Source organism: Fulmarus glacialis, unplaced genomic scaffold (assembly GCF_000690835.1).
Source record: "Fulmarus glacialis isolate BGI_N327 unplaced genomic scaffold, ASM69083v1 scaffold13147, whole genome shotgun sequence".
NCBI lineage: Eukaryota > Metazoa > Chordata > Aves > Procellariiformes > Procellariidae > Fulmarus > Fulmarus glacialis.
The window spans coordinates 434-26923 of NW_009225172.1; the positions used below are offsets into that span (position 1 = coordinate 434).

The 26490-nt window shown below is 39.2% G+C and overlaps 1 protein-coding gene across 1 annotated transcript in view; it reads left to right on the top strand.

Moving 5' to 3' along the window:
• Positions 1 to 1831: 1831 nt before the first annotated feature.
• LOC104080123 (dedicator of cytokinesis protein 1-like) overlaps positions 1832 to 26490 on the top strand; it is a gene marked incomplete at its 5' end in the record, with an annotated part of 73160 nt that continues 48501 nt past the window's right edge. Inside the window, 6 exons of the mRNA XM_009582404.1 lie at positions 1832 to 1980; positions 11727 to 11812; positions 11999 to 12155; positions 15179 to 15219; positions 16511 to 16601; positions 20566 to 20685. Of these exons, the coding sequence (XP_009580699.1) occupies positions 1832 to 1980; positions 11727 to 11812; positions 11999 to 12155; positions 15179 to 15219; positions 16511 to 16601; positions 20566 to 20685 (644 nt within the window). The remainder of the gene's footprint in view (positions 1981 to 11726; positions 11813 to 11998; positions 12156 to 15178; positions 15220 to 16510; positions 16602 to 20565; positions 20686 to 26490) is intronic.

A 26490-nucleotide genomic window follows, 5' to 3' on the forward strand; every position in this document is an offset into this window, starting at 1 on the left:
TCTTTTGTGAGTTCGCCGTTTTTCACGGCTGAAGCTCAGAAGATGTTAGTTACTTTTCTGAGGGAATCCCTGTGCTTGAAGCAAGGCCTGCGGCTCTCCGTGCCTTTGTCATCGGATGAGCTCGTCAGCCGCTCCCGTTGTGAGCAAAAAGTTAATATGCTCCTGGAGAAGAGAAAGGGGGATCAAAGATTTTTAAAAAGTCTTTTGTGAGTTCGCCGTTTTTCACGGCTGAAGCTCAGAAGATGTTAGTTACTTTTCTGAGGGAATCCCTGTGCTTGAAGCAATGGAAAAACCCACCGTGGTACACGGAGAACTTTGTGACATTGAATTTGTGCCTGACAAATAACTTTTGTCACTATCATTTGTTTTCTGAGATATTGACTCTGACATTTTTCAGGCATAATACAAGAAAACTGTCACCTGAGAGGCCGAATGTAATAATACTTGTAAGAGAGACAGAGGAAAGCTTTATGCCTCTCGCTTGGTATTCCTCACCAACAACCAGCATTGCAGCATCGTACGAAGTAGCAACTTCAGTGGTGTATTAATTTGCCTTAATAGGATTGCTAATGCTAATAGGATTCTGAAGTTTGCCAAATCAAGTAACTTAAATTATATCTGCTAAAAAAAAGAAGCGCGTTCTGTTAGTAAAGGATTTCTTCTTGATTATGTTTGTTGAGATTTACATTAGTTCTGGTCAAAAGTGAAACTGCTAATTAAAGACTTCCACAGTTACTGCCGTACTGGTGTAGTGCAGTGGAATATAAATGAATTAAAATCTGTTTCTGTCATATACCACTGGTATATGGGAAACAAGAGTCTTAAAATGGAGGAAGCTGAGGGCTCGTTAAATTAGCCCAGCTCTGAAGAAGTCTGGTCTGAACCACAGCAGTGGATGCATAAGCAGTGTATGAGTTTGATTGTATACATCCGTTAACATTGCATTTGTGAGAAACGTCACTAGGTGTGTAGTGAGGTTCAAATGAATCCCAGCCTGTTGCTGAAAGGGGAATATATTTGTATTTTCTAAACTTCTGCCATCAAGTCCTCTGCCTGGAGCTCTCCGGTGCTCTGCTACACTGCTCTACGCCAGCATCTTTCCGTGGAGTAGTTGAACAGTAATTTGCAGAACGTGTAATATATATTCTCTATACTTTAGCTAATAATATGAACAGTAACTAGATGTTTTTAACTAGTCCAATATTTACTAGGTGCCATGTCCCTGGTAAGGTTTAATTTCTGTTCCGTGCGCAGAGAGCGTAGCAGAGAGGGTTGGGGGAGGTGCAGTTTTCTCTTCGGAAGATGAATGTGAAAGAAAGTTTGCCAGGCAGATAGCTCTCGAAGAAAGAAGACATATTGTCGGCTTCGTAAGATTTAGTTTCATGTCTCGAGGCTGTGTAAGTATGTACTTGTGATGACACTTTGAAAGACTGACACGAAGAACATTTTGTATGCTGTGGAAGATACAGAAGTCTAAATAAGTTAATACAAGTGATATGCCTTTTAGCCTCCTTCTCTCCTAACCATAAGTCGTATTTAAAAAAAAAACCTTGAAACTTAGTATGAGTGTGCAAATATGGGTGCTTTGTGGAAAATGTGACAAGTTCCAGTTTGACTACTGATTTAACAAATCTTGTTAACTTGGGTTTATACATATCACATACTCTTCCCCTCTTGTGGCATAAATAATAACACGTTTCAGTAGAGTCAGATCATGAAAAATACTTTCTTATGCTGTATGAGAATTTATTGATTCGGCTTTTATAACAGTTGTCTTCTGCCAAAGTCAGTGGCTGTTTGTTAACTCTGAAATGCATCTTTTCTCTCAAAGGTCAGCATAAAATCAAGTTCATCCCAGAAATGGTGGGACCTATCTTAGAAATGACGCTGATCCCTGAAACCGAACTTCGGAAAGCTACAATCCCAATCTTCTTTGATATGATGCAGTGTGAATTTCATTCTACAAGAAGTTTCCAGATGGTAAGCAACAAGTTACAGATATTTTAAGTTTATAAGGAAGATTTAACTGTTCCTTGACAAAAACATAAGAATTTTTGTTATTTCTTACTTTTCTAAAGAATAATATAATTATGGATTTTCTATAACTCTGAGTGGCTATAGAGTTTTCATCTGAGTTTTTAAATTCTTGTTGAAGGAAAAATTTGCATGAAGTAAATGAAACCTTTCTTTATGATTCTATGCTGGTTTCGGCTGGGGTAGAGTTAATTTTGTTCCTAGTAGCTGCTATAGTGCTGTGTTTTGGATTCAGAATGAGAATAATGTTGATAACACAGGGATGTTTTAGTTGTTGCTGAGCAGTGCTTGCACTAAGTCAAGGACTTTGCAGCTTCTCACCCCACCCCACCAGCGAGGAGGCTGGAGGTGCACAAGAAGCTGGGAGGGGACACAACCAGGACAGCTGACCCCAACTGGCCAAAGGGATATTCCATACTATATGACGTCATGCTGAACAAAAAAAACTGGGGGGAGTTGGCCGGTGGGGCGTGGCTGCTGCTCAGGAACTGGCTGCGCATGAGTCAGTGGGTGGTGAGCAGTTGCATTGTGCATCACTTGTTTTGTATATTCTTTTATCATTATTATTATTATTTTCCCTTCCTTTTCTGTCCTATTAAATTGGCTTTATCTTAACCCACGAGTTTTACCTTTTTTCCCATTCTCTCCCCCATCCCACTGGGGGGGAGTGAGCGAGCGGCTGTGGGGTGTTTAGCTGCCTGCTGGGTTAAACCACGACAGATACAAAAGGAGAGCAAAGGCAGATGTCTTAAATTTTCACTGTGACTCAGGAAAGGAGTCTGCTTCTGAGTGAAGTTGGACATAATGTGATAATGTGGCAAAAGAAACTATAACCTGTAAGAATTTTATATTCTTTACCATTTTAATGGATTTTGAAGAAGAAAGCAAGTTATCCAGTCAGTGTCAGTGTTTCTTCATGTTATGTAGGCACTGCAAAATCTAAAATACTAATGTAGCGTTTTTATTCTGTTTTATTTTAATGTGCTGAGGGAAGTCCTTGAATAAGCACACACAGTCTTACTCTCATAGCATCAACTTTTGAGAGACAAATAGAGTGAAAGACAGTTTCCTGACACCATTCATTTGACTTTCTTTCCCTTGAAACTGCCTTAGGATTGAGTATAAGACTAATTAGGCCAGGTAGTGTTATGGTATAAGCCAGTGTAGCTCCTTTACACTGTGAAATTTCTGTCAGTTCAGGATATGTCCTTGTGAATTTTGCAGTAAAGTTTGATGTGTGTTGTTTACTTTTTTCCCTTCATATTGGCAGTTTTCTTTCTTGAATGAAAAATCTAATCCTTTTCCATACTTTTTTGTGAACTGTTATTCATAACCAACTCTTTAATAAATCTGTAGCCGGAGTAAATGAATATCTGCGTGGAGAGACTTAAGCAAGGGAAATGGCATCAGCTTTATTTCTTTGATTTGTTTTGTGCTGGATGGTGTGTGGAAAGGTGGTGAGCTGTATTTTGGATCCATCCAATTACTGCATAATCATTCTTTCTTATCTTTGACTCCGATGGTACTGTAAAGATTGAAATGCTCACTGGGATGCCATTTAAACAGTTTTCTGTCAGATGCTCTCTTTTGTTGCTTGTCATTTTTTATTTGTACAATTATATGGATCATGAAAAATCCGAGGGTAACTTTATAGCTAAATTCATGGCCCTGTATTTTCTTGACAGAAGGAAACCAGCTTTGTGTGGAATAGTTGGGTGATTTTAATAAATGAATGTCTTAAATATTTCACACAAATTCTTTTTGCCTTTTGAGAAGAAAAATGCATCATGCTTAAGTCAGAGATGTCTTGGATTGTAGGTACTCAACATATATTTCTTATGTCAGCATAGCTTCTTTCTTTATGGACATAGCATTGATATGACAGGTGCAGAGGTAGTAAACCTTTTTTCAGTGCAGTTGGAGTGAACAGTTATGTCTAACTGGGAATAATCAATCTGTCCATTTACGGTTTTGCAGATAATGTAGTTATATAGTTTGCTGAGTATCTCAGATTGGTCTTTGGGGAATGAAGATCACAGCTTGTAAAAAGCAGAGAATTATAGAAAAGTCTGGGTTGGATGGGACCTCTGGAAGTAATCTGGTTCAAACTGGGCCTTAGATTGGCTTATCCAGGGCCATCTGAAGCTCAGTATTGACTATTTCCAGTGAAGGAGGCTTAACCGCTTCTCTGGGTGACCTATTCCAATGTTTAAGCCTTTTCTTCTTATATCCAGATGGAATTTCCCTGAATCAACTTGTACCTGTTGCTGCTTGTGTTGTAACTGCGCACCCTTGTAAATAGAGTAACTTCATCTCCTCTATAACCACCTTTTAGGTATTGGAAGGCTTGAGTCTGCTTTTCTCTAGGCTGAACAAACCCAATTCCTTCAACCATTCTTCAGGCCATGTTCTCCAACACTGCTCATCTTGGTGGCCCTCCATTTGACCATCTCCAGTTTGTCAATGTCTCTCTCGAGCTGGGAGAACCAAAGCTGGACGCAGTATTCCAAGCCATGGCCCAACAAATGGAATAATCCTGTTGATCCTCTAGCTGTACTCTTGTTGGTGCAATCAAGGGCACGTTTTGCCTCCATTGAAGGGGCACACTGCTTCTTCATGTTCAGCTTGTTGTCCACCAGGTCCTTTCCAGCAGAGCATCTTGTACTGCTGCTTGCAACTATGCCATCCCAGATTCAGGACTTCAGGTTTCTCTTCCTTAAATATTATGCAATTTCTTGTTGGCTGTCTTTCAGACTGTCAAAGTCATTAAACCACCACCCTTCGAGATCAGCAATTTAGCCACTTTTCCCACCCATCTTGTAGTCTTTCTGTCCAGTCCGTATCTTAACCAACTTGTCAACAAGTATGTTTTGAGAATCTCTCCAAAAAATGCATCAAAAAACATTGTTAAGATCGTGACAACCACAGCTCTTCATCCACTGAGCAGATAGTTTCATCACGGAAGGCAGTCAGGTTGGTCAGATGTGATTTACCCTTGGTAAATCCGTATTGGCTTTTCCCAGTCACCTTCTCGCCCTTCATGTACCTGAAAATAGCTTCCATGAGGGCTTGCTTCATGGTTTCCTCAGGAACTGAAGTGGGCCTGCCTGGCCTGTAGCTTCCCGGCTCATCTTTTTTCTCTCTTTTGTGTTTACGTGATAGAAATAGATATAAAATAATTTAAGTATTACCAGTACCTAGGCAAGCTTTCATACTTAATGTGTCGGTGTAATGTACTGCGTTATGTCGTCTATATGCAACTACCAATTATTATTGTCCAGCATTTCTTTCAAAGAGAACTTCAAAATTGAATGGTTGGCTGCTGTTAAACTAATCTGCCAGAATCCAATTATCTAACCTTATTAGTCACATCAACAAGGGTTTAGATTGGCTCCATTTCTCCAGCAGATGTATAAACCTCATGATTTTTGGGAGAGGAATTTAAGCTTCTATGCTTTGATGGCTTGTCTTATAAACAGACAGCTTTCCCCATGGCAGTTTTAATTTCACTATGAATTGGTTTGCCTGGTAAAACCAGTAACGGGCAGAATGGGGTTTTTTTGGTTTTCCAGTATATATAGCCCTGAGAAAAAACAGAAGATAAATTCCTCTGGTTTTTACAGAACTAAATTAAAGGCCAACTGAACTAAAAGCTGGAGTTGCCCATTTTTGTCCTCTCCCTCGTAAGGTGCTTTGAAGCCTATATAAGGCTTCAAAGTAGCCTGTACCTCAAAGCATGAATCTGATACTAAAGTCTGTATGAGACTGAAGCTTCCCTATAGAAGAAAATGCCTCCTTCTCTGCTCTGCTTTTTTCCCTTTGCCTGTTTTACTAGCAAACCTGCCAGATCAAAAGGAATATATCAGAGCCACAGGAGCGATGAAAGAGAATTGGTTTGGTTGTTCAAGGCCTGGTCAGGTGAGCGTGAGGATCCCGTGGTCACAGCAGGAGAGAAAGTTCGTCATGAAACAATCATTCAGCTGAAATGTGGAATTCGAAGCATATAAGCAATATAGGCATAGAAGCTCCAGCATGTGTTCTTACCCTGTTAGAGTAAGGAGTTGTGCAGAAGTAATGGTCTGAGGAAAGAGCCCCAAAAACGCAACAACATATCTGTCCTGTTTTCGGCAAATTGGAATGACGCTTAGCATAATGGAACCATAGCCAAAATGATAGAAAAATTATATAGAAATGCATAAGCAATGAATGCATAATGCAGAATCATATAGAAGTGCATAATAAATGAATGCATAATGCAAAATCACATAGAAATACATAATAAATGAATGCATAATGCATATGATTACTAAAATAAAACCATGGGTGCAGCTAAAGTACTTCTAACTAGCGTTCTGTTATGAAGAGAATTAAATGAGTAAGGACCAGAAGAAATAAAGAGGAAACCCTTTTAATTCTAACATTTAACAATAAATCTCAGTATCATCAAGATGGTCATACTAGCATTTTTATTTGCAGTGTAATTTCTTATTGGTTATGAATTTCAAATTGATATAATTCTCCTTAATAAGAAGTACCTAGTTTATCTGAATCTCTCTCGACTTTTAGAACTTATAATTCCTTATTAAGCCTCTTTACAACTTCTGAGCCCTGTGTTAACCTTCCTTTCCCTGTGCTATAGATTTGCAGACAGAACACAAGTTGATGACTTGTCCAAGTTTCTGTGATGCTGCAGATTCTCCTCTGTAATCCCACTGACTGTGCAAATTCAAATAAGTCATCCCCCACAAAGGATTAATTTCAATAAGTAACATTTTTAGTTATCTATGGATGAAATGTAAATGTGTAAGTTTTTCTTGTTTTCTGGCCTTTTGGAGAATATTGGTATTCCTCCCTCACCCCACCTGAAGAGCAAGGGAGAAAAGTAATGCAGTAAGTCTAGAGACCTCCAAAATCACCTACTATTAAATGGCTGCTGGATCTGTTTGCCAACCAGAATGCTGTGGGAAAATAGGAAAGGGAACAGATAAAATTGTTGGGAATTACCACCAACTTTCATAGCTGCCTTTGAACAAAGTTTTACAGTACTTGTGTGCTATTTCTGCACTAGGACTAATTTCTGGTGGTGTTATCTGTTACTTGAATTTTATATGGCAAATTCATTATTATCCCATATCAGAACAAATTTATAGCAGCTTGGAGGATTGAAAGTCTTCCTCACCTACAGCTAGATTAAATTGTCAGTCAGTGCTACAAATAGAGCCTGACCATACTTTAGGTAAACCTAAAACCAAAAGCGATTAGTTGAGCTGACACTTGAAGACGCTAGGTAGCTTACATTGATTTATTTTCTCCAGATGGGAGATTGTAACAGACAAATGAAGTAGTGGATATACTCTTTGCTTAAGTTCAAACACACATCCTGAAGAGAAGCTGAAATCTTGATCAACTGCAAGGAAAAGTTGATAATAATATCCTGTAATCTTCCTAACATTACCCTTCAAGCTTTCACTGTCAACAGAAAGATATGAATCTGACTGACTGATGGTGCCAGATATACATACCCCCTATGCCTCCAGAAGGAGCCTCAGCAGGTGTCACTGGCTGTAATGTAAACACTGAAAATTTGGCGCTTCTTCACTTGAGAGTAAATTTCATCACAATAATTGCAGGCCTACTTTGCCAGATACGGTGTCCCAGAGCCACTAGCTTGTGCGACTCCAGGGCCATGTTCTTACTCCCATCGTGGAAGACGATAGCTCTATAAACTTCAACTTGTGTTGATGAAACCTTTTTCTGTGGAAAGATCACAGAAAGAATTTTAACTATGTTAAATAACGTTTAGTCATCTCGCTTGCATGATCTGCATCATATTGATTCTTTGAGAACTGTCAAGAGTGATGGAAGAGCAAAGATATTGTTAATAGTCCTTAAAACCCAAGAAATGTCACAAGTCTAGCTCTGTTCAACCCAAGAGGGCCATTGGGTAGATGGCCAAACAAAGCCTAGATTTACAGAAATTTAAGTAAAATTGATTATCGGGAAGATACTCAAGATCCTGTATGACAAATGTAATTGCTCTTCTTCATATGAGTAATCTCTTGCTAAAAAATGTATCACCTAAAGGGCTCACGCTGGCAGCAAGTGTCATTTTTCACATTGGTATAGAAAATCAATTTCTTTCTGGTCTCATTAGAGAACATGAATTTTGTGACTTCTCTGTTTCATCACTGTGTTGCCTCAGTTTTACTTGACACGTCCTTGTACTATGGGAACGTGTTTCAGCTTGTGTTTGCTTCTTAGAGGGGGTGGATTGCATTATTCTTCCTTTACTCATTTTCCTGTCATTTTTTGAATAATGGATTCATTGTATTAAAAACTTTATTTCACTTCACTTTTCATTCATTTCTTCACAAGGAAAGTAGTGAGAGAGTGGAACAGGGTACCCAGAGAGGCTGTGTAACCATCCATCCATGGAGATGGTCAGTACTTGACTAAGCAAGTCACAGTTGGCCTGATCTCGTGTTGGCAATAATCCTGCATCACCTGGGAGGTTGGAGTAAATGACCTTCGAGGTCTCTTCCAGCCAGTGTTTCTGTGATTTTGTGGGGTGCATCATTTGGGGTACAGAAGAGCAGCTTTGAAATGTTTTAATCTAAGATTTGGGGTTTTCATCTTTAAAACAGTGATGCATAATAATAAAAATTGTTTTAAGATGGAATATCTGTTGTTTGGGTACTTGGTTGATTTTAACGCTGTATGCGTGATACAATCTGTAGTTCAGGTTTCCTGACAGCTCACAGTTCGATTGACTTGTGCATGAATTTGCACTGAGCAGTAGGTGAGCAGGTTTTTTTCTGCCATTATTCGTCATGATAGCTTGTAGTCACTGAGCTCAGAGCAGAAATTTTTTTTTTTCTGTTTGTAAAAGAATTCTGGTGGGCTGCCAGGTAGTGTGTAAAAATAAATTTCCCAACTCGAATGCAGAGGACAAAAAGTCTGGGGTTGCATATGAAGGTAGGAAATGATGTGAACATTACTGCAGTTAATGCTGAGATCATGGAGACTTGGAAAGGGAGACAAAAACAGTGTCCTGGGTCTGACTCTGGATTTTTACATTACTGCTGTTGAGCCTGTTAAGATACTCGGAGATTGAGTTGTCCTAACGAAGAGGAGTATTTTGGCGTTGTCACAATTTATCAAGCAAATCCGTCATACCAATGTGTATCTCTCCCTAAAAAGGATTTTTCTTAGCAAAGCAGGAACTTCTCTACAGTCCATGGCCACATTTCGTACTCAGGTTCAACTTGGCCAGCATGTGTATGTTCACAGCTGCTGTGGGCTTCAGCAGAAAAGGACCTTCCAGGAGAGCAGGCAGTTGCCTCCAGCTGTGGGGCTGGCCAAGATGCTTCTCCTCACCCTCACTTGCTGCAGGCTTTTCTCTTGTTCTGCCCAGGTTTACCTTGTCCCGCGCATGCAGCAGTTATTTCGGGAGAAAGGGATTGTGGCAGAATGAAGGGCATGTCTGTTTGGTACCTGGTACAGGCGTTGTGATAATCTCTGTTGGCCGAGATGGGACTGTGTGGGCTGAGCTTAAAATACAGCGTACGTTGGCAGAAAGAGATGGGTGGTGGACGTAGCTACTACGCTTCCTCAAAGTGATATAAATTAAGGTGGTGAAAAGCACTCTCTTATCGTCAGAGTTTCATCGTGACGTAAGTCTGTTGGCAAGGGTGATCTCACACTCCTCGCTGAAATAAATATGCCAGCAGAATTTCACAGCGTGGACTAAAAAAATCCAGTTTCTCTTCCTAGCTAAACCAATCTGAGCCCTGCTGCTGGCTGGAGATAACACCTCGTCTTCCTCAGCTTCCCCATGGGGCTGACCGTGTAGAAAATACCTGTCCCCTGTTGTCCCCCCGTCCCCTGTCGCTGCTGAGCGGTGGTGCTACGGCCGGGGCAGCAGCACCGTGGGGTGGCCACACGTCACCACTCATGGCTCAGCCTGCCTGGCACACCGCAGGTGAGACCACGGCCGAGCTCACCCCCTCTGCCCTGGGATGCTCTGGGATGGTGGTCCCATTGCCCGGGTGCCCGTTATCCGCCCTTGCCAGAGGCTGCTGGGCTGGCAGGGCTCTGTGCGGGGATTTTTTTTCCTCCTAGTACATAGATTTTGATTTTTGCCTTTCAGCATAGATATCAGCTAAATCTTTAGCGCATGACCTCTACTGCAACGCTCTTGAGGTTGTCCTTGTGCCTCCTTGTGGTTGTTCCTGGTGAAAGAAAAGTCTAATTCTGCTTACAGGCTTTCAGCAAAAGCCTGCCTTCTCCAGTTACTGAGAGCTCCTCTGCTGATCAGGCAGTGTTTGGTGGCTGTAATAGAGGAGCTAATACTGCTGCCACTAAAGTAGATATTTTGATCGGTGGAAGTAATTTATAAAGAATAAGAAATGCTGTTATGTTACTGGTAGAGCTTAGAGGTGGGGAAGTGTAGCACTGGGAAGGAAAGCCCGTGGCTCGAACAGAGGTGCAGGAGTGGGTCCGTAGGGTGCTGCTGAGCCCAGAGGCTGTGGAAGTGCATCTTTGCTCTGGAAGCGTATCAAGCTGCAGACAGTCCATTCTTTTTTCATTCGTACATTATATGCCGTTAATATTAACTGCAGATGCAAAGTACATCTCTTGACATTTACAAAATGTTACTACGCTTTGTTCTAGTACAGGTGGCCCTTTGCTTCTCCTTGGAATAGTTAGGGGCTGCTTAAGCAAGTGACAGTGAAAAAATGTGAAGACAACTGTTCTGTCACTAAACTCCCTCTCTGACTAATGGGATCCCATTCCCCTGCCACAGGCTCCCTTCTCACCCGGGCTCTTCTGCTGAGGTCTCTTGACAATAGGTTGTGTCAGTAATGGTGTGGATGACTGTGCTTATTTAATGAAGAATTAGGAACTAGGTGACTAGACCGATTCGTTACATAGCAGCAGGCCTAGAGTGATCCTTCCTCCGCTAACAGGTTGCATTTGTTCCTGACCTGGGCGCTAGGGAATGTAGCAGGAACAGGTAAAACCCTCTGTAACCATTAAAAATCCAGTGAATTATCCAGTTTGCATTTAAAATATATTCTAATGCCCACTTAAGTTTGCATTCTTTTATTATTGCTCAAATATAAATATTACTCTTAGGTTGTTTGAGACAACTTCCTTCCCCTCTGCAGTGTCTTATTAACAGGTTTGTTAATTGAGTTGTGCCCCACTGTGTGTCAGTATCTGTATGCTAAAAAGGGATGTGAGTGATGCTAGGGTGTGCATCTGGCTGAGTTATACAGCCTTAGGTGTTATATACCCTCTCTCATAGAGCTTTCAACATTTTTGTATTTTACTTTTGTTGCTATTGCCATTATTGCAGGGGACATCCTGTCCCTGGCTTTGTGTCTTCTTTTTCCCCGCCCTCATTCTTGTCGTTAATCTCCCTATTTAGTTTTTCATAATACAAATATTCACACTTCATTTAACAACATGACCAATGATTTCTTCAACAAAAAAGTCCTTGTAGGGCAGCAGATCATCATGGATAGTCTAATACCAGAGGCTGCAAACTGTTTAAAGTCAATCAAGCTTTAAAATAGTGGCTAAACATCTCACCGAGATACCCAACCAATCTGTGAACCATTAAGGCTACAGTTATAAAGTGAAATATTTGCCATCTGATTATTTACGCTTGCTTTGTTTAATTATAGTTTGAAAATGAGATCATCACGAAACTGGATCATGAAGTGGAAGGAGGCAGAGGAGATGAACAGTACAAAGTGTTATTTGACAAAATGTAAGTGTTGATCAGCGGCGAGATTTATGTCACAGTAAAGTCAGGAGAGAGAGCAATTAGACTACAATGAACTTTGTAGCCCAGAAATAATTAAAATCTGTTAATGATGCACAACATTTAAAATTGCACCTGAGTCAAGGTTTTTTCTGTGTGTGATTAACAAGGCGAATGTAATTGGTTTTTCAGTCTCTTGGAGCACTGCAGAAAACACAAATACCTTGCTAAGAGTGGAGAAACTTTCGTGAAACTTGTTGTCCGCTTAATGGAGAGGTTGTTGGACTACAGGACCATAATGCATGATGAGAACAAGGAGAACCGCATGAGCTGTACTGTCAATGTGCTGGTAAGCAAAGAGAAGTCACCACCTGAAATGACTACTGCATTCTTAATTTTACCCCTTTAACAAAAGATTTGTGTAAAACAGAGTATGTGTCAGGATTCTCATGAAAGTTTGAAATACTTTGGGGTTTTTTTCTTTTTTTAATGAAGGTGAATCTATGAAAACATGGGTTATTACTTCTTTAATTGGTTCTAAGGAAAGATTTAAGAAGTGGTTCAGGGCCTCATCTTTGAGGGCTGTTCACTGACATTTACAATTGATGTATGAACAACTTTATGCAGAAAAACACTTTGACGTACAGAACGTTGGAGTAATACGCAGTTTACTACCAGAATTTTCATGCGTTTGCAATCCCATTTGTATTCTTCTGCTCAGCTTCCGTATTCAAAACTTTTGAAGAAATTTGAGTGCTACTACTTTGTTCACTGCAGAAAAAGCTCGGGTTGTTTTCCTCACTGATGTGAAATTTCCTCCCCTTAGTTCCAGAAATTCTGGAGTATCTACTCTATATTACAAACCTTTGTCCATTTAGGCTGGAGTTGGAGGCAGCAGAAGTTGTCTCCGTAGTGCGCACATCATGCTCTTCAGTGGAAGCATTAGAGTATGAGATTTTACTAGCACAAAATCAGCACATAAGGAAAAATGTAAAAATAAATTTTAGAGACCCCAAAATGTAGTACTAGCTAGATTTGATTTTTCCAATAGGACTCAATATTAAACTGTTAGCACCTAAGGATTCAGAGCTTTCATCCCTATATCATCACCACAGCTTTTATTTCACTTAAATATGTGGAGCACAGACAGTGTTTATAGTTTATGTGATATGGCCGATAGATTTCATTCAGGCTGGTTTGGAAACATCTGAGTAAATAGTTTGTAGCTTTAGCACTTGCAAGTAATGCAAATGTCCTCAGCTTGTGCAGTGCAGCCTTTATGCCACACTGTCCCATAAGCTATAAATGAAACGCTGCCCATTACAATGGGAGAGAAGATAGAGACATCAAATCAGAAATTGGGATTTTATTTTTAGTTTGTTTTTCCTCTCTGTGCACATCAAAAAGCATCAGAATGTTTAAGAAATGGGAAAAGAGGAGCAACTTGGAGAGTTGTCACCGGCTGTTGATCTAGCAAATGCCGTTAGGCTGCCCGCAGAAAATTCATACCGTCCTCCCAAGCGGAATTTGAGTTAGAAAAGCCTGCCAGTTTGCACCAAGCAAGATAGCAAATAAAAAATCACATACACCATACGCTCTAAAACATGACAATTTATAAAACTGGGAAAATTTCCTTAGGAAGGTGAATTTATTTCTCCTTCCCTTCATGATAATACTCTGAGTCTCCTCCTAGTAGTTCTTGCCATACCAACCGCAGGGGGACCGATGCCACACTTAGGGGTTGGTTTTGTTTTCTCTAAGTGTCTCTAACAGCATCTCCTGATGCTGATTTTTGTCATCTGAATTTTTCAAGTATTTGCAGATGATAAATTTTGTGGGCAATTTACTGCTGTCAGGTTAAATCACCATGCCTGGTGAAGTCTGCGGGAAGTGCAGGAAAGCATCGCAGGGCAGAACTTTCCTTTGTTTTCAGTAGGCATGATTTAAAACCTTAGCTTGATTTTAAAGTCCCATTTGCCCTCCAGGGCCAATACAGTCTTTTCATCATTCTCCATGCACCTGAGGGGAAATTTATGCCTTTGCAAAAATCCGACCCAGGGCTGATACTCAACACAGTTCCCACTTGAGGTCTCAAAGAGTTCTTAATTGGGACATTAATGATGCAGAGGCTTTCACAGGATTAAGTTTGTCTGTATTGACTGTAGTTGAAGTCAGGGTTTTGATACGTATTTAAGCCAGCGCAGCATAAGGGGGAGTGGGAACTTGCACCCAAAGATGGGGCAGGAGCACTGCTGTAGTAAATGTAATGTGTGTCAGTGTCAACCTGCTGCCCAAAAAATGGTTGATTGGATGTTGCTTCTTGAGCTGCGTCAGAAGAGCAGAGCAGCTGGCAGCAATACTAGGATAAAAGGGTTTTATGTTACTGGTCCCCCCAGCTCAGAAGCCTCTTCTACTTCAAAAAACCAAATAAAACACAAGTAAGAAAAAACAGCGGAGTTTTTTCACGTGGTTCAGTTTGTCTTTTGAGTTGAACTCAAAACCAGTGAGCAGTTATGTCAACTAAAATGGTATATCCACTGAATAATCCATCATTTCCAACTCGGATACGTAGGTTCTATCTTGTATTTCAGTTCTCTTTGAAGGGAACAGTTTTGTATTGGGCTTATGCATCTACTAGTACTGGGCTTGTGCATCTATTAGTGGCTACTCAGACTGGTTTAATTTAGCATTGAAATATATTGTAATTCAGTGAAGGAGATACTCCTTTGTGTTTTGTTTTCTTAGATATATTTTAACTTTTTAAGGCAAACTTTAAATTAAATTCAGAAATGCCTTTAATATCTCACCCAATTTATCATATCTTGCATTTACAATATTTGTAGTGTTAACTAGTTTATCTCAAGACCGGAGGCATTCAGGCAGTTCTGAAGAGAGTGATGATAATGTGTGGCATAGGAAACCAGATAAATAACACTAATCTAACTTTTTATTTCCAAAGAAACTATTAGAATTCAAGGGCAGATGATGTGTTGCTCAACTAAGATTTGGCGTTTTAAATCCGTAGAACAACTGTTGCTTAAAAATTACGGTTTTGTATATTACAAAATTTCAACTGAAAATGGTTAATGATGTGTGACTTGCAAATGCCAGAAGGAAGTTTCTGGCAGTACTGTTCTTGCAAATTCTTGACCTTTGCAATGAGACATAAGCCCTAATACGCTACATCATGAAACATCACAGCATTAGACTTTGTAAGTTAAGTAACTTGTGTTCTATCACTAGAGGCAAATTTCATTTTTCAGTTTTGAGGTTGATGTTATGCAATTATGAATTTTTAATTTAGAGCATGTTCTGTATACATTTCAGACTGTGAAATCACAGACTTTGTAACAAAATTATGTTGTTTTTCAGAATTTCTACAAGGAGATCGAGAGAGAAGAAATGTACATAAGGTTTGTAAACATGACCAGTGACAAACTCTGCTTGACTTACTGTAGCGTATTTGGAGAAAATTAAGTTCATATTAAGCAGTCACTTGGGGGCTGGAGGGAAAGAAGTAATGAAAAAGCATACCTTTACTGAACCTTAAGTATATTCAAAAGCTATCTTCACTGAGAACAGTGAGCATTAGAACATTAGAGTCATGAGATTTTTTTTGTCCCCCTTCTCCAACTCCTGCAGTTATATTATGATGAACACTGAAATAAATACTCAGGAGTGTTGTCACATTAAAAAAAAAAGTAAGTCAAAAGAAAACTGAGCAAAGAAATAATTCTACTTCCTGGCAAGGTACAAAATATGTGACTTGAGGTAAAAAGGACGATTAAATAATATAATGACTGCTACTTATTTTAAATTTAAAGCTTTTAGGAACCTTTCAAAATCTATTTTCACACAAAGTAAAAATGGTAATACGTTGTTGTGCTTGTTGTAAACCTCAGGGTTCCTAGTCCTCTATTTGTACTTTGGCTTAAAATTGGCTAGACTGTTGTGCTAAAATGATGAAGCCTGTGCTTTTACTGCTATTTTAGGTGTCTAAATATTAGTCATTAATTCATTCTCAGATGCTTGTTTCCTTTTTGGAAGAATTTTCACTTGTGAACTCGCTTCCTGTTGTTTAAATGGGTTTAATTATTGCTTTATTGATTTGCAAAAAAGAAAGTAAAATCTAGCAAAAGGCAGAATTGGTAACTGTGGACAAACACGTAAAATTGTGAGTCGTAGGTCTGCCCTATTAAGCATCACAAACTCTCTCGCTGTCAAACCCTCACCCAAATTCTCTCCTATTTCTGTTAACAAATTTACAATGTATCATAATGAATATCAAAGTTCTGTATTTTCACTGGCTTTTTCAAAATACAGTTTTAATAGGTGTTTGGTTTGTTTGGTTTTTTTAAAATTGTAATTAAAAAAAACAACAAACAAATGAAGAGAAGCCCCTTACAGAGGTGTGATGATATTGAAGAATACTTATACGTCTGTCTCCACAGCAATATCTCTTGCACAAAATCTGCATTGGATTCATTACACATCACAAGTCATTTATATGGATTGGAAAAAAAACACAACGGAAGTGCAAATGGTCCTAAAGGTGTCTGCACACAGAAATATGAGCTTTAAATAATCCCACATATATTCAGTTGTTTGAAGATAGAGTTGAACTGTTGTAATCTTCGAAATAAATTATTTAGTAACATTTAAGAATCAACCTTTTTTAAGAACCATTGTTTTTATTACTTGCAGGTATTTGTACAAACTGTGTGACCTGCACAAAGAATGTGATAACTATACAGAAGCTGCCTACACATTACTTCTGCATGCGAAGCTTCTGAAGGTAAACGCCAAAATACATCGGAAGTTTTGAAAATCATCTTAGCAGTAACCAATAGTAGTATTGTTTGTCAGCCTTGGAACATCTGCACTTTAAACTGATTAACAACTGTGTGCTGCTTCTTATGGCAGTTTTATCTTTTGCACATGCAGGAAACCAGCCCTCTGCCGTTAGTGTATGTAAGAGCATGCTTTACTCATCTTGATCTGAAGTGAATGGAATCACAGTCAAGTCAGACCACAAGTTATAAATTGCAAAGCTGTAATTTAAATTTCTATTAAATGTCAAAATTATGTAATGCGTGGAAGCATCTAAACACATATTTCAGTAAAGCAGCTCTTCGCAGAATTGTTTTTGCAAAGGCAATACAAGGGAGTGCTGGAGACTGTCTCAGGTCCTCTTGGGTATCTGTAGATTCAGTTTTGATTCTGAAAAATGAGAGAGAAATTCAAATAGTCTTCTTTCCAAGCTCATGCCTTTAAAAGGTACGTGTAATTTTAATGCGGTGTTGCAGAGTTTATAGCACATTTAAAGAGACATAACCATATTGCTACTGTTCAAGATATGTTTTGGTGCTACCTGCAATATATATAAATAAAATGTTTTATCTATGCAAGGTGTATGTAAATAAAGCATTTGAGTTTTTAACACTATATAGTGTCAGTCAGAAATGTAATGAAGCTGTATTTCATAAGCATTCATCTCACTGGAAACTCTCTGGATAGATGGTGTTGTCTCTAACATGCAGCTTATTTCCAGGATTACGTCACAAATGTGGCAGCGTGTGCCAACCGTGTTCCTGGCGTTACCATATGGAAGGATGGTGCACTTAACAGCAGACGCTTGTGTCAGGCAGTCACATGTTTAATATAGCCTAGTCATCACTAAATTAGTAGGAAGGAGTTTTACGTTTTAATTTTAAAAAGCAGTCAATAGAAAAAGTGAAAATCTAAATTTCTTAAGAATTAGTGTTTTTTAAAGCGTTTGCTTTAGTCCCATTCTTCTTCCTCACATCTCGCCACCCACAATGAAATCTTTCTCCAGGGAGACGTGGATCTCTTTCTGCTCCCCTCGAGGACGGTAGCACTGCAGTCATATGGGGCAGAGAGTCAGGGACAGAAGAATTGAGAATTGCATTTTCCCCTTGATCTATTTCTCGTGCCAACGGCGAGTGTATTGCAACTTTCCGTATTATTGCAACCTTCTGTATTATTGCAAGCTTTCAGTATTATTACAGAAGCTATGTTAATGGTACCCCATTTCTTAATGGAAATTTATCTCATTCTAAGCAGTGAATTGTTCTTAGCAATCTTTGATTTAATCTAAGCAATCCCAAGTGCAATGCGAGTGTAAAATACCTATTTTGAAAAGTGGAAGGTGTTAAATGAAATGCTTCTAACGGATGCACTGAGAATTATACATACCTCAAAGCCAAGTAAACTGCATCCAAGCTATAGTAAGACCAAATATGATGCAGAGCATACATGTGCAATTTACGTTAAGACACTTTGAAATGTATTTACTGTATTTTAAAATAAATAGAGGGTTATTACACAAGAAAACGTCAGTAAGATTCATCTGGAGTGCAAAAGCACTGTAGCAATAGCTTTATTCATTATTAAAAGCAGGGGCAATTGTTGGACCCAGCCTGCTGAATGCAGTCACTCCTTTGGTAATGAAATTTTCTGTGCTGAGACTTACGTCAGAGGGGTGACGATGTGAGGGGATGGCTCTGACGCCTTCAGTCACACAGACTGGTGCAGTCGGTTGCCTGTGGGTAGAAGTTCGAGCGAGTAACTCGCTGAGTCTGTGCCTGTAAAGATCTCTCTTATTCCCATGAGGGACATAAAACAGGACTGCCAAATTGTGTAATACTTGCTCATCACACCTTACATGAATGAACCTTTTAGACAAGATAAAGCATTCATTCCCTTCCACAGGTGCTGCGTTGTCTGGAAAAATGATGCCATAAAATGTCACTCAAACTTTTACCTGTTATGGCTTGAACTTGTTAGTCAATATGCTTTATGTGACCTTAAATCAGAGTTTAGCCAATTTTGGTTTTTGTTGTAGAATCTCTTCAGAGACCAGATGAGTATCTTAATATACTCCTTTAATTTACTGGAAAGAAATTTCTTATACATAAGAAAATTATATATAATGCAAATCGATAGAAGATGGCAAATGTAAGGGTAGTATTTGTCGCAGGTTTTCATCACTAAGCGGATGTTTGTTTATAAATATAATTACATTAAAGTTTGGAATTATTTTATTAAAAAGGTGTATTGATCTATCTAATACAATATCCTGTTACTACCAGTAGTTAGCAGTGGAGTTCAGTATTGCTTGAGAAGCAGCAATATTGTGGTGTGTGTAATTTTAAGCAATTGAGTTTTTCTGTCAAACCTTGAGGACAGGATTTTCAATGACACTCCTCGTTGGCATATATTTCATCACACTGATTTTAATGGGATCACATTCAGGTCAAGACTGAGAGTTTTCGAGAGTTTCACCTTTAAATTTGCAAGGAAGCTGTCTCTGTGGGGAGAGAACCACCATCGTTTTCTCCAGATCACTGTGAGGTGATGAAGCACACTTAAGAAAAGAGACTTTAGTTTTATTTTTAACCCATTTAGTCAAAATTAAGATGTTCAAAGCTAACAGAAGATAGTGGTTCTTAGTATGCTGAAAAAAATGCCCTTGCATTGCAGACTCCATGAAGTTTGCGTTGCTCAGAAACACAGCTTTGTGGTACAAAGTTGTCAAAGTTGTCTGCTTTAGCCAAACACAAACGTTTTGGCCCAATTAAGAAGTAATTGGGTGAAATTTAGTAACATATAGGAGGTAAAACGGGATGATTTAACAGCAATTCTGTGAATAAATCTGTGAGTTGCTGATCTTTGGTTGAATTTCTTCTTTTCCAAAAGTTATACCACTTTATTTCTGTGGGTAGTCCTCCTTCTATAGTAACTTTGATTTTCAGAGAAGAAAGGGAACAGTTCTTTAGTTAATTTGGTTTTTGAACTTAGTTTCTTAAGGCAAGAAGTCCTATTGGAGCACCTGTCCCTGTCTCTTTTTCAATCTATGAGAAGTTTCATTGGGTTTAGTGGTGGTTTGTGATTTGATTTGATGGAGATTTGTGAGTCTCTAAGGTATTAATTTCCTGCTAGCCTCATGAAAATAGATAGCTGTGGAAGGGTAGGATATAGTAGTAGTATCCTGTCCAGGGAAAAGGCTCCAATATTGTCTCATCCCCAGGTCGATCGTAGGGAATATCAGTGGGAGGAGAGAAGGGAGGTGAAGAAGAGATGATATGAATACTGGAGTCCAGAGGCTTCAGTTGCACCTGTCCCTTAATGGACACCAGAATATGCAAGTGCAAGAGAGAAAGCTGTAGGGAATTGCTTGGTCCTCTGAGGTCTAGGAGGAAATCCATTTAATATCTGTGCCTTGCTCCTCATCCGTTAGGCATTTGCTGGAAGAGCAAGAGCTACTAATTGCAGACAGGCTGTATACAGTTAGTTGCACTTTTCCGTGCCTCCAAACGTTCTCTATAAATTTTAGCCATTTAATTTCTGTGCCTACAGTCCTTTCCATTTGTATTGATCTATCTTGGCTTTGGGGCTTTTCCCAACATAAATCTGCTAGTGTTCACTATGCATCCAGCAGGTTGTACCCATCAGCAGGTCAAGGTCAGTCTCATCAAACTGACTGAGGAGAGGAAGCCACCTCAAGAAACTTCCTTCCAGCTGATATACGTAATTAGCCTCCAATTACAGCATTCGAAGAAAGTCCTTGTGCCCAAGGAATCAAAGTACACAACGGCAAAAAAAATCTGTGTTAGTGCATTAGCTGTGGTACCGCTTCTTTAAATAAAAGATGTGTATTTTATTTAGCCTACTTTTACTGACATATTTCATAACTTTTGATTTGCTTTCACTTTTCCCCTGTTTCTTGTATGATTTAGTGGTCAGAAGAAGCATGTGCAGCACATCTTACCCAGCGGGATGGATACCAGGCTGCTACTCAAGGACAGCTGAAAGATCAGCTATATCAAGAAATTATCCATTACTTTGACAAGGGCAAGGTAAAAAGGGAAGAAAAAAAGTCCAAATATGTTTCATTGCCTTTCTTTCTAACTTAAAAGTTGAATAGTAAACATAGTTTGCATCAAGTGACCTTCAGGGAGCTTTAAACTCGCTGCAAGGTATTTGGAGTGCTTTATGTAAACAGTCCACCAGCTAGCACTTAAAGATGATAATACTTTAAAAAAAAAGTGAAAAAAAAAATCAATGGTACATTTATAACTGCTGTGTTAAGGGTAAATATATGTGCATATGATGCCATGGAGAAAATAGAAAAGTGATGCATGTAATTTGGGGGACTTACTTTTTCTGGCAATTGCAATAGCTAATGCAATTCAGCTACCCGTGTTTTTTCTCGTGTACACAAAATAATTCCCTCAGAGAATGGGTGTCTGTGGTTCATATTGTAAGAAGGCAGAAGTATTCTCAGATGAGAATATTTCATTACAGTTGCATCTTTCATTGCAAGATGAATTTGCGTTTGGCATTGCCTGGTGGGAAGGGGAGAGTGCTGGTGTTACCGGTCCACCGAGATGAAGGGCGACAGGAAGATGTAGGGATGTATCAGTGTTTGGACATCTCATGCACAAAATGTTTAAATACAGAAGTAGAGATCTCTTTGTCAGAATATTTCAGAAACTTAAACTTGGACTTTTAAAAACAATCTTTGTTGCATAAATGTAGTGCAAACAGAAATGTCATTTTCTGGTAGAACTAGAATATTATCCAACCACCTCATGTTTTCCAAATAAGTTTTTAGCAGAATCAGATTAGTATTTTGATAGAAACTTTGCTTGAAAGGTCAAATTTTATACCTTATCTTAATGCGATATTTAGAAGTTGTTAATAAATGATGCTAAAAACATTGTCATTCCGGGCTACACAAACAGGCTGCGTGGGGCTGGGGCTTGTGTAGGTGCCTTGGTGCTTATGCAGTGGATAGCATTGGTTTCCACAGCACGCTTCTGCTGCCCAGAAAGCTTTTACTAACCCTCTGACAGCGGGTAAGGAGAACCTCGTTAGAATTAGGGTCATAGCTGATTTAAAAGTATATTTTAATATTACATTCCTCTCTGGAAAGGAAAAGCCAGAAGTCGCATGTTTTTATTTTGTTGTTTTACGTCTTTATGGCTTCACAGTTAGTCTTTTATGGTGCTAGTATACAGGCGGTGGGAATTGTTCTTCTGAGCACCAGCCCAATGCATTTTAGCTATAAATTAAAAGCTGCAGCGTCTTTTACATCTGTATTGAAAACAGCCTGTCTTAAAGTTGTACCCACCCGTTTCTGCTGATAGCGCTAATGAGCTGTTTATATAAACAGCAGGCAAAATACCTGCTGCTTACTTTTCAGCCTGTGCCACATTACACAGCACGGCATCCACGCTTGAGAGACCGTTGTTAGACTGAATAACCATTCTTAATTTTTTCACATTTTACAACTAGAAGTGAAAGAAGGCTCTGCCTGATTTCAAAAGAAATAGCACGGAAAATGCTGAAAAATCCCTTTCCCTTATAGCTAGATTAAACAACTGAATTTTCACTATCCTAAAAATTTTTCGTGAACAATGATATCGAAGGGACCACTGTGATTACTTATTCCTATTCCTTTGCATAACTCAAATCATAGGACTCCTGTGTGATTTTTTCGTGTGTGTGAGGAGATGATTCATTTTCAAAGTACTCTTTTCTAGTTACAGATATTTCTTCTCTCATTTTCTGGTCACTCCAGTTGGCGATAAATTGTTCAATGAAAAGGAAAAAAAAAAAAATCAATATACACTGAGAATATGAGTGTCTTATATGAATTTTCAAATGTCAGGAAGCTCAAAGTTGAGGTTTCCACAGTAAAGTTAATCCTCTCATTTGGGATGTTCTGACATTAGGTTACATCAACTGCTTACACTTACCTATGCAGTTTGCAAAGGTAGTCCAGCAGCTACTTTAACTATGCCATTCCATGATCAGTAACACATCTGAAATAGTATTTGCTGCGTGTTTTTAGAAGACTGTACGAGTACACTAACCAATTTGTCTTTTTTTTTTTTACCATAATTGCCCAGCTGTGTCTCTACCTGGCAATTCATTCAGGGTTGATCCCACTACTTTGCTTTCTCTTCCCTAAAGTTAAGAGGAGATGTCAAAAGAAGGTAGTTTTACCCTGGGCAGCTGTAGAGCTACCTCCAGGCTTTTACAGAAGCTCAGGAGTTTTGTTTTGAAGTTGTTGTGAGACTGTGCCTCTTCCACCCCAACCTGCCTGATGGGAAGCGGTGGACTTGAGAGGGGATGTAGACATTATGTAGAAGAAATGGAGGAAAGGAATTTCCTAAAAGGTGACACTTGGTTTTAAAACATTGGCTTTTTTTTTTAAAGGATGGTGTAGTTCAGCCTCTCAAAAGTCATGATCCCTTTCTCTTAGCAGAGTAATTTCCCAAGAGGAACGCACAGTGCACTTTTCAAGTGAAGACCATCCATGAGGCTTATTCCCTAAATATTAGCATTCATGATTCTATGAATTTAAAGGAAGGTATAATCCTCCGTACACAGACTGGAATAGAGTGGACCTCTCACTTCTAGACCAGAAGTGCCTGAGAAATTTGTAATTTAATAATACAGAGTGTGGGCTTGCACTGAAAGCAGGAGTGTGGACGTCTCATTTTGGCTGAGAACAAAATACTAGCCTTCACCATGAATATCCCTGTTATCTGTAGTTTGAGATCCATTTAAGAGTCTTCATTCTGATTTCTATTTTTTAATATATTATTCTTAGGAAGCTTGCTTTTTTACTTATATTTGACTTTTGGTCCTTAAACCAATCTTCTGTAAAGCTGAAGTACACCTTTCACCTTTAGTAAATGAGCAGTTTCAGCATTTCATAACAACTTTGCATTTTGCTGTTCTTCCACTTTATGGATTTGATTCCTTATTAGTAATACTTTTCATTACTCTTCTAAGTGCCTTGTTTCCAAAATGAAATGTTGTTACTTCCACATTTCCCTAGTATATGCACAGGTTTCTCTCCTAGATTATTATTCTTCACTGCGTTGCACTTTCCAGTCTCATCTCCATCTCTCTTGGCTTTTGCCCTTAAAAGCCTTATCCTCACACTTATCAGTCTAACCTATCCTTTGAACTGTTCTGAAGTGTTTGCTCTTTCTGTGTTTTACTGAAGCTTTGTAATTTTCAACAAAGCCCTTAATCCAGGGACTTTACTGAAAATTGGTAGGTTAGAGTATCTCAGGACGAGAAGGAAAAATAGTGGTGGGAATAAAGTGACGAGGGAAGGGGGTGAAATTTTGCCCGTGTGGAGCAGTTGAGGTTAGTCAATGCTAATGAACTACTGAAACCAAGAAATACTTGGTGTTGTTGACAAAGATAAGATACTATTTTTAAACAGACTTGTGGGGTCTCTGGAGCCGTAAAGGAAGCAGCAGCATTCTTATTCCTGCACGGCAAAACGTACAAATAGCAACATGTTTCATGTTTGCCAGCGGATGCCGCAGTCTATAAATCAGTACATGTTTTCCACTGCTCCTTCATAAATTGAAAGCATTGGCCCCGGGGAGAAAAAAGTAAATAAATGCACACTGCTCATTTATTTCCGCTCCTCCTTCCTTCCCCCCCTCCTCCCCCCACCCCCAAAAAAAAGCTTTTACTGTTTTACTGGAACCACAAAACACAAAATATTTGAAACGACACAGTAAATACCATGCTTTGGCTCAAAATGTCTTTTTTCCAGCTCATGGGATGGCATCAAATGGCTTTTTCTTCCATCTAACAAGATAGTGGTGAAATTCACCTGTCTGCCAAAAACCAGTGCGGGGCTCATGTCCAGCTCATATCTCACGTCAGATTGTAAGCTCGTCCTGAGAGCTGTGAAGGACAGAGACAGTCTTCAGAGAGGAAAGACACGGTGTTTGACCATGTTCCAAATGAATATAGCAAGTTGTTTTAAAGGGTTTCCAACCATGGCTATATCTTACACATCTTGAATGCAATACTAGCAATAGAGAAATACTGTGTTTTAACATTTTATTTAAAATATTAAGCTTACATGATGGTTAATTAACAATATCTGAAATTTAAACAGCTTGGAATGTCCCTTATACATCAGAATATTGCATGATAATATTCTTATCCTAGACTATTTCATTTTTACTGACCCTTGACTCAGCAGGAGCTAAGAAATATCCTAAGATCCTACTTCGCTGCTGTTAAAGAACCTCAAAAACTAAACTGGATGCTGCAGTTCTTTCAGGACAACAAGGAATCCAGCTTCAAAAATAAATTAAATTGCTAGGTTTTCCCTAAAAAGATCTCCTGCATCCTCAAAGTCTTTCCCATAACAATTTGCAGCTCGTGTCTACACAACTAAATTTAGGCTATACGCATTTTTCTTACGCCTTCAGTATAAAAGAAGCATTTTCCTTCCACTATCGCCAACCTCTCTCTCTGGTACACTCTCCAGATAAATTGTTTCTCGCATTAATGAGTTGTACATTGTACAAATCCTGTGTAGTAGCTCCCTGTTCGGCTCATTCCTCCAGAAGACCTGCCATGTCCTGGGCAAACCTGGGAAACCTTCCAAGGCAAGAAATCTGCGAGGCAGCAGATTGGGAGTTATTGACCTTCAAGAATATAGATTCCATTTATCAGGATCCTTTGCCACAGCCATGCTATCCTCACCTGAATAAATTTGCTCTGTAGTAAACAGAGGAATTTTTCAGAGGGTTGTGCAGGGGATTTTACACACACAGTTCCTGCTTCTGTTACGACATTGGAAAAATTACCAGCTTTGGTTTTGTTTTCAGGGACATTGCAGGTGTTGTGGTCCAGCTGCACAAACGGCCGAGGGAAAAGCCGGGTGGTTAATGGACTCGTGGACCTCTGGAGTTCAGGGCACTTGACATTTTACAAACTGAGCCTTAGAATACAAGTTCTTGGTGTTCCTTCGGAGGACTGAACCGGACAATTGGATTTCAAAATAGAGATGCTGGAGCGGAGTGGGGTTTTTAAGAGGTAGTAGCAACAAAAAGTAGGTGCTTTTCTCAGGACAGGTCCCTTGGCCGGAGAGGGGCCAGGTTAGAGGCTGGCAAAAATTGAAAGAATCTTTTCCCATGGTGAGGCACTTGTATCATGTATTTGCAGTAGGATAGAAAAAGAGTAGTTTTATATCTTACCTATACCTGAAAGTGTTCCATTAAAAATAATGTGACAAAGTATGAGCAGTATAACTTGTAAACTAACCTTTAAAGAATTTTTAAAGTAATTCCAGTAATTTAAGCCAGGAACAAATGTTGTTCATATGTGATTTTTTTCCTGTTCATCTCCACTTACAGATAGGGGAATGGATATTAGAATGGAAGAATGCTAGGATTGTGCAACTACTGCGTCTATATTGGAGATGAACTAAATCTATATCATAATTAATTTGAGGATTCATTTTTCAGGCTCTGAAACATTTATAAAATTCATTATTAATATTTATATTCAGTATCATCTAAAGGGTTTTGATCAGGCTGAGGGAGGCGCAACGGCAACGCAGCCTCCGCTCCGGAATGTTTACAGTCTCGACTGACAAGGATGGCAAGGGGGGAAAAAATAATCACACAAAAGATTTAATTCCACCAAAGTCGTCGTTTGTGCTACGTATAGGCATTTACATGTACGCAGTGCCTTCGACGGCGCAGGTCTGGTTTTGATGGGCTCCTGGGCGTTGCAGCAGTAGAGATGACAGTGACATCGGGGATGCTGTGGTGTGACCCATGGGCTGCGAAGCTGCGGTGCCATGATGGCACTCACCCTGAGCA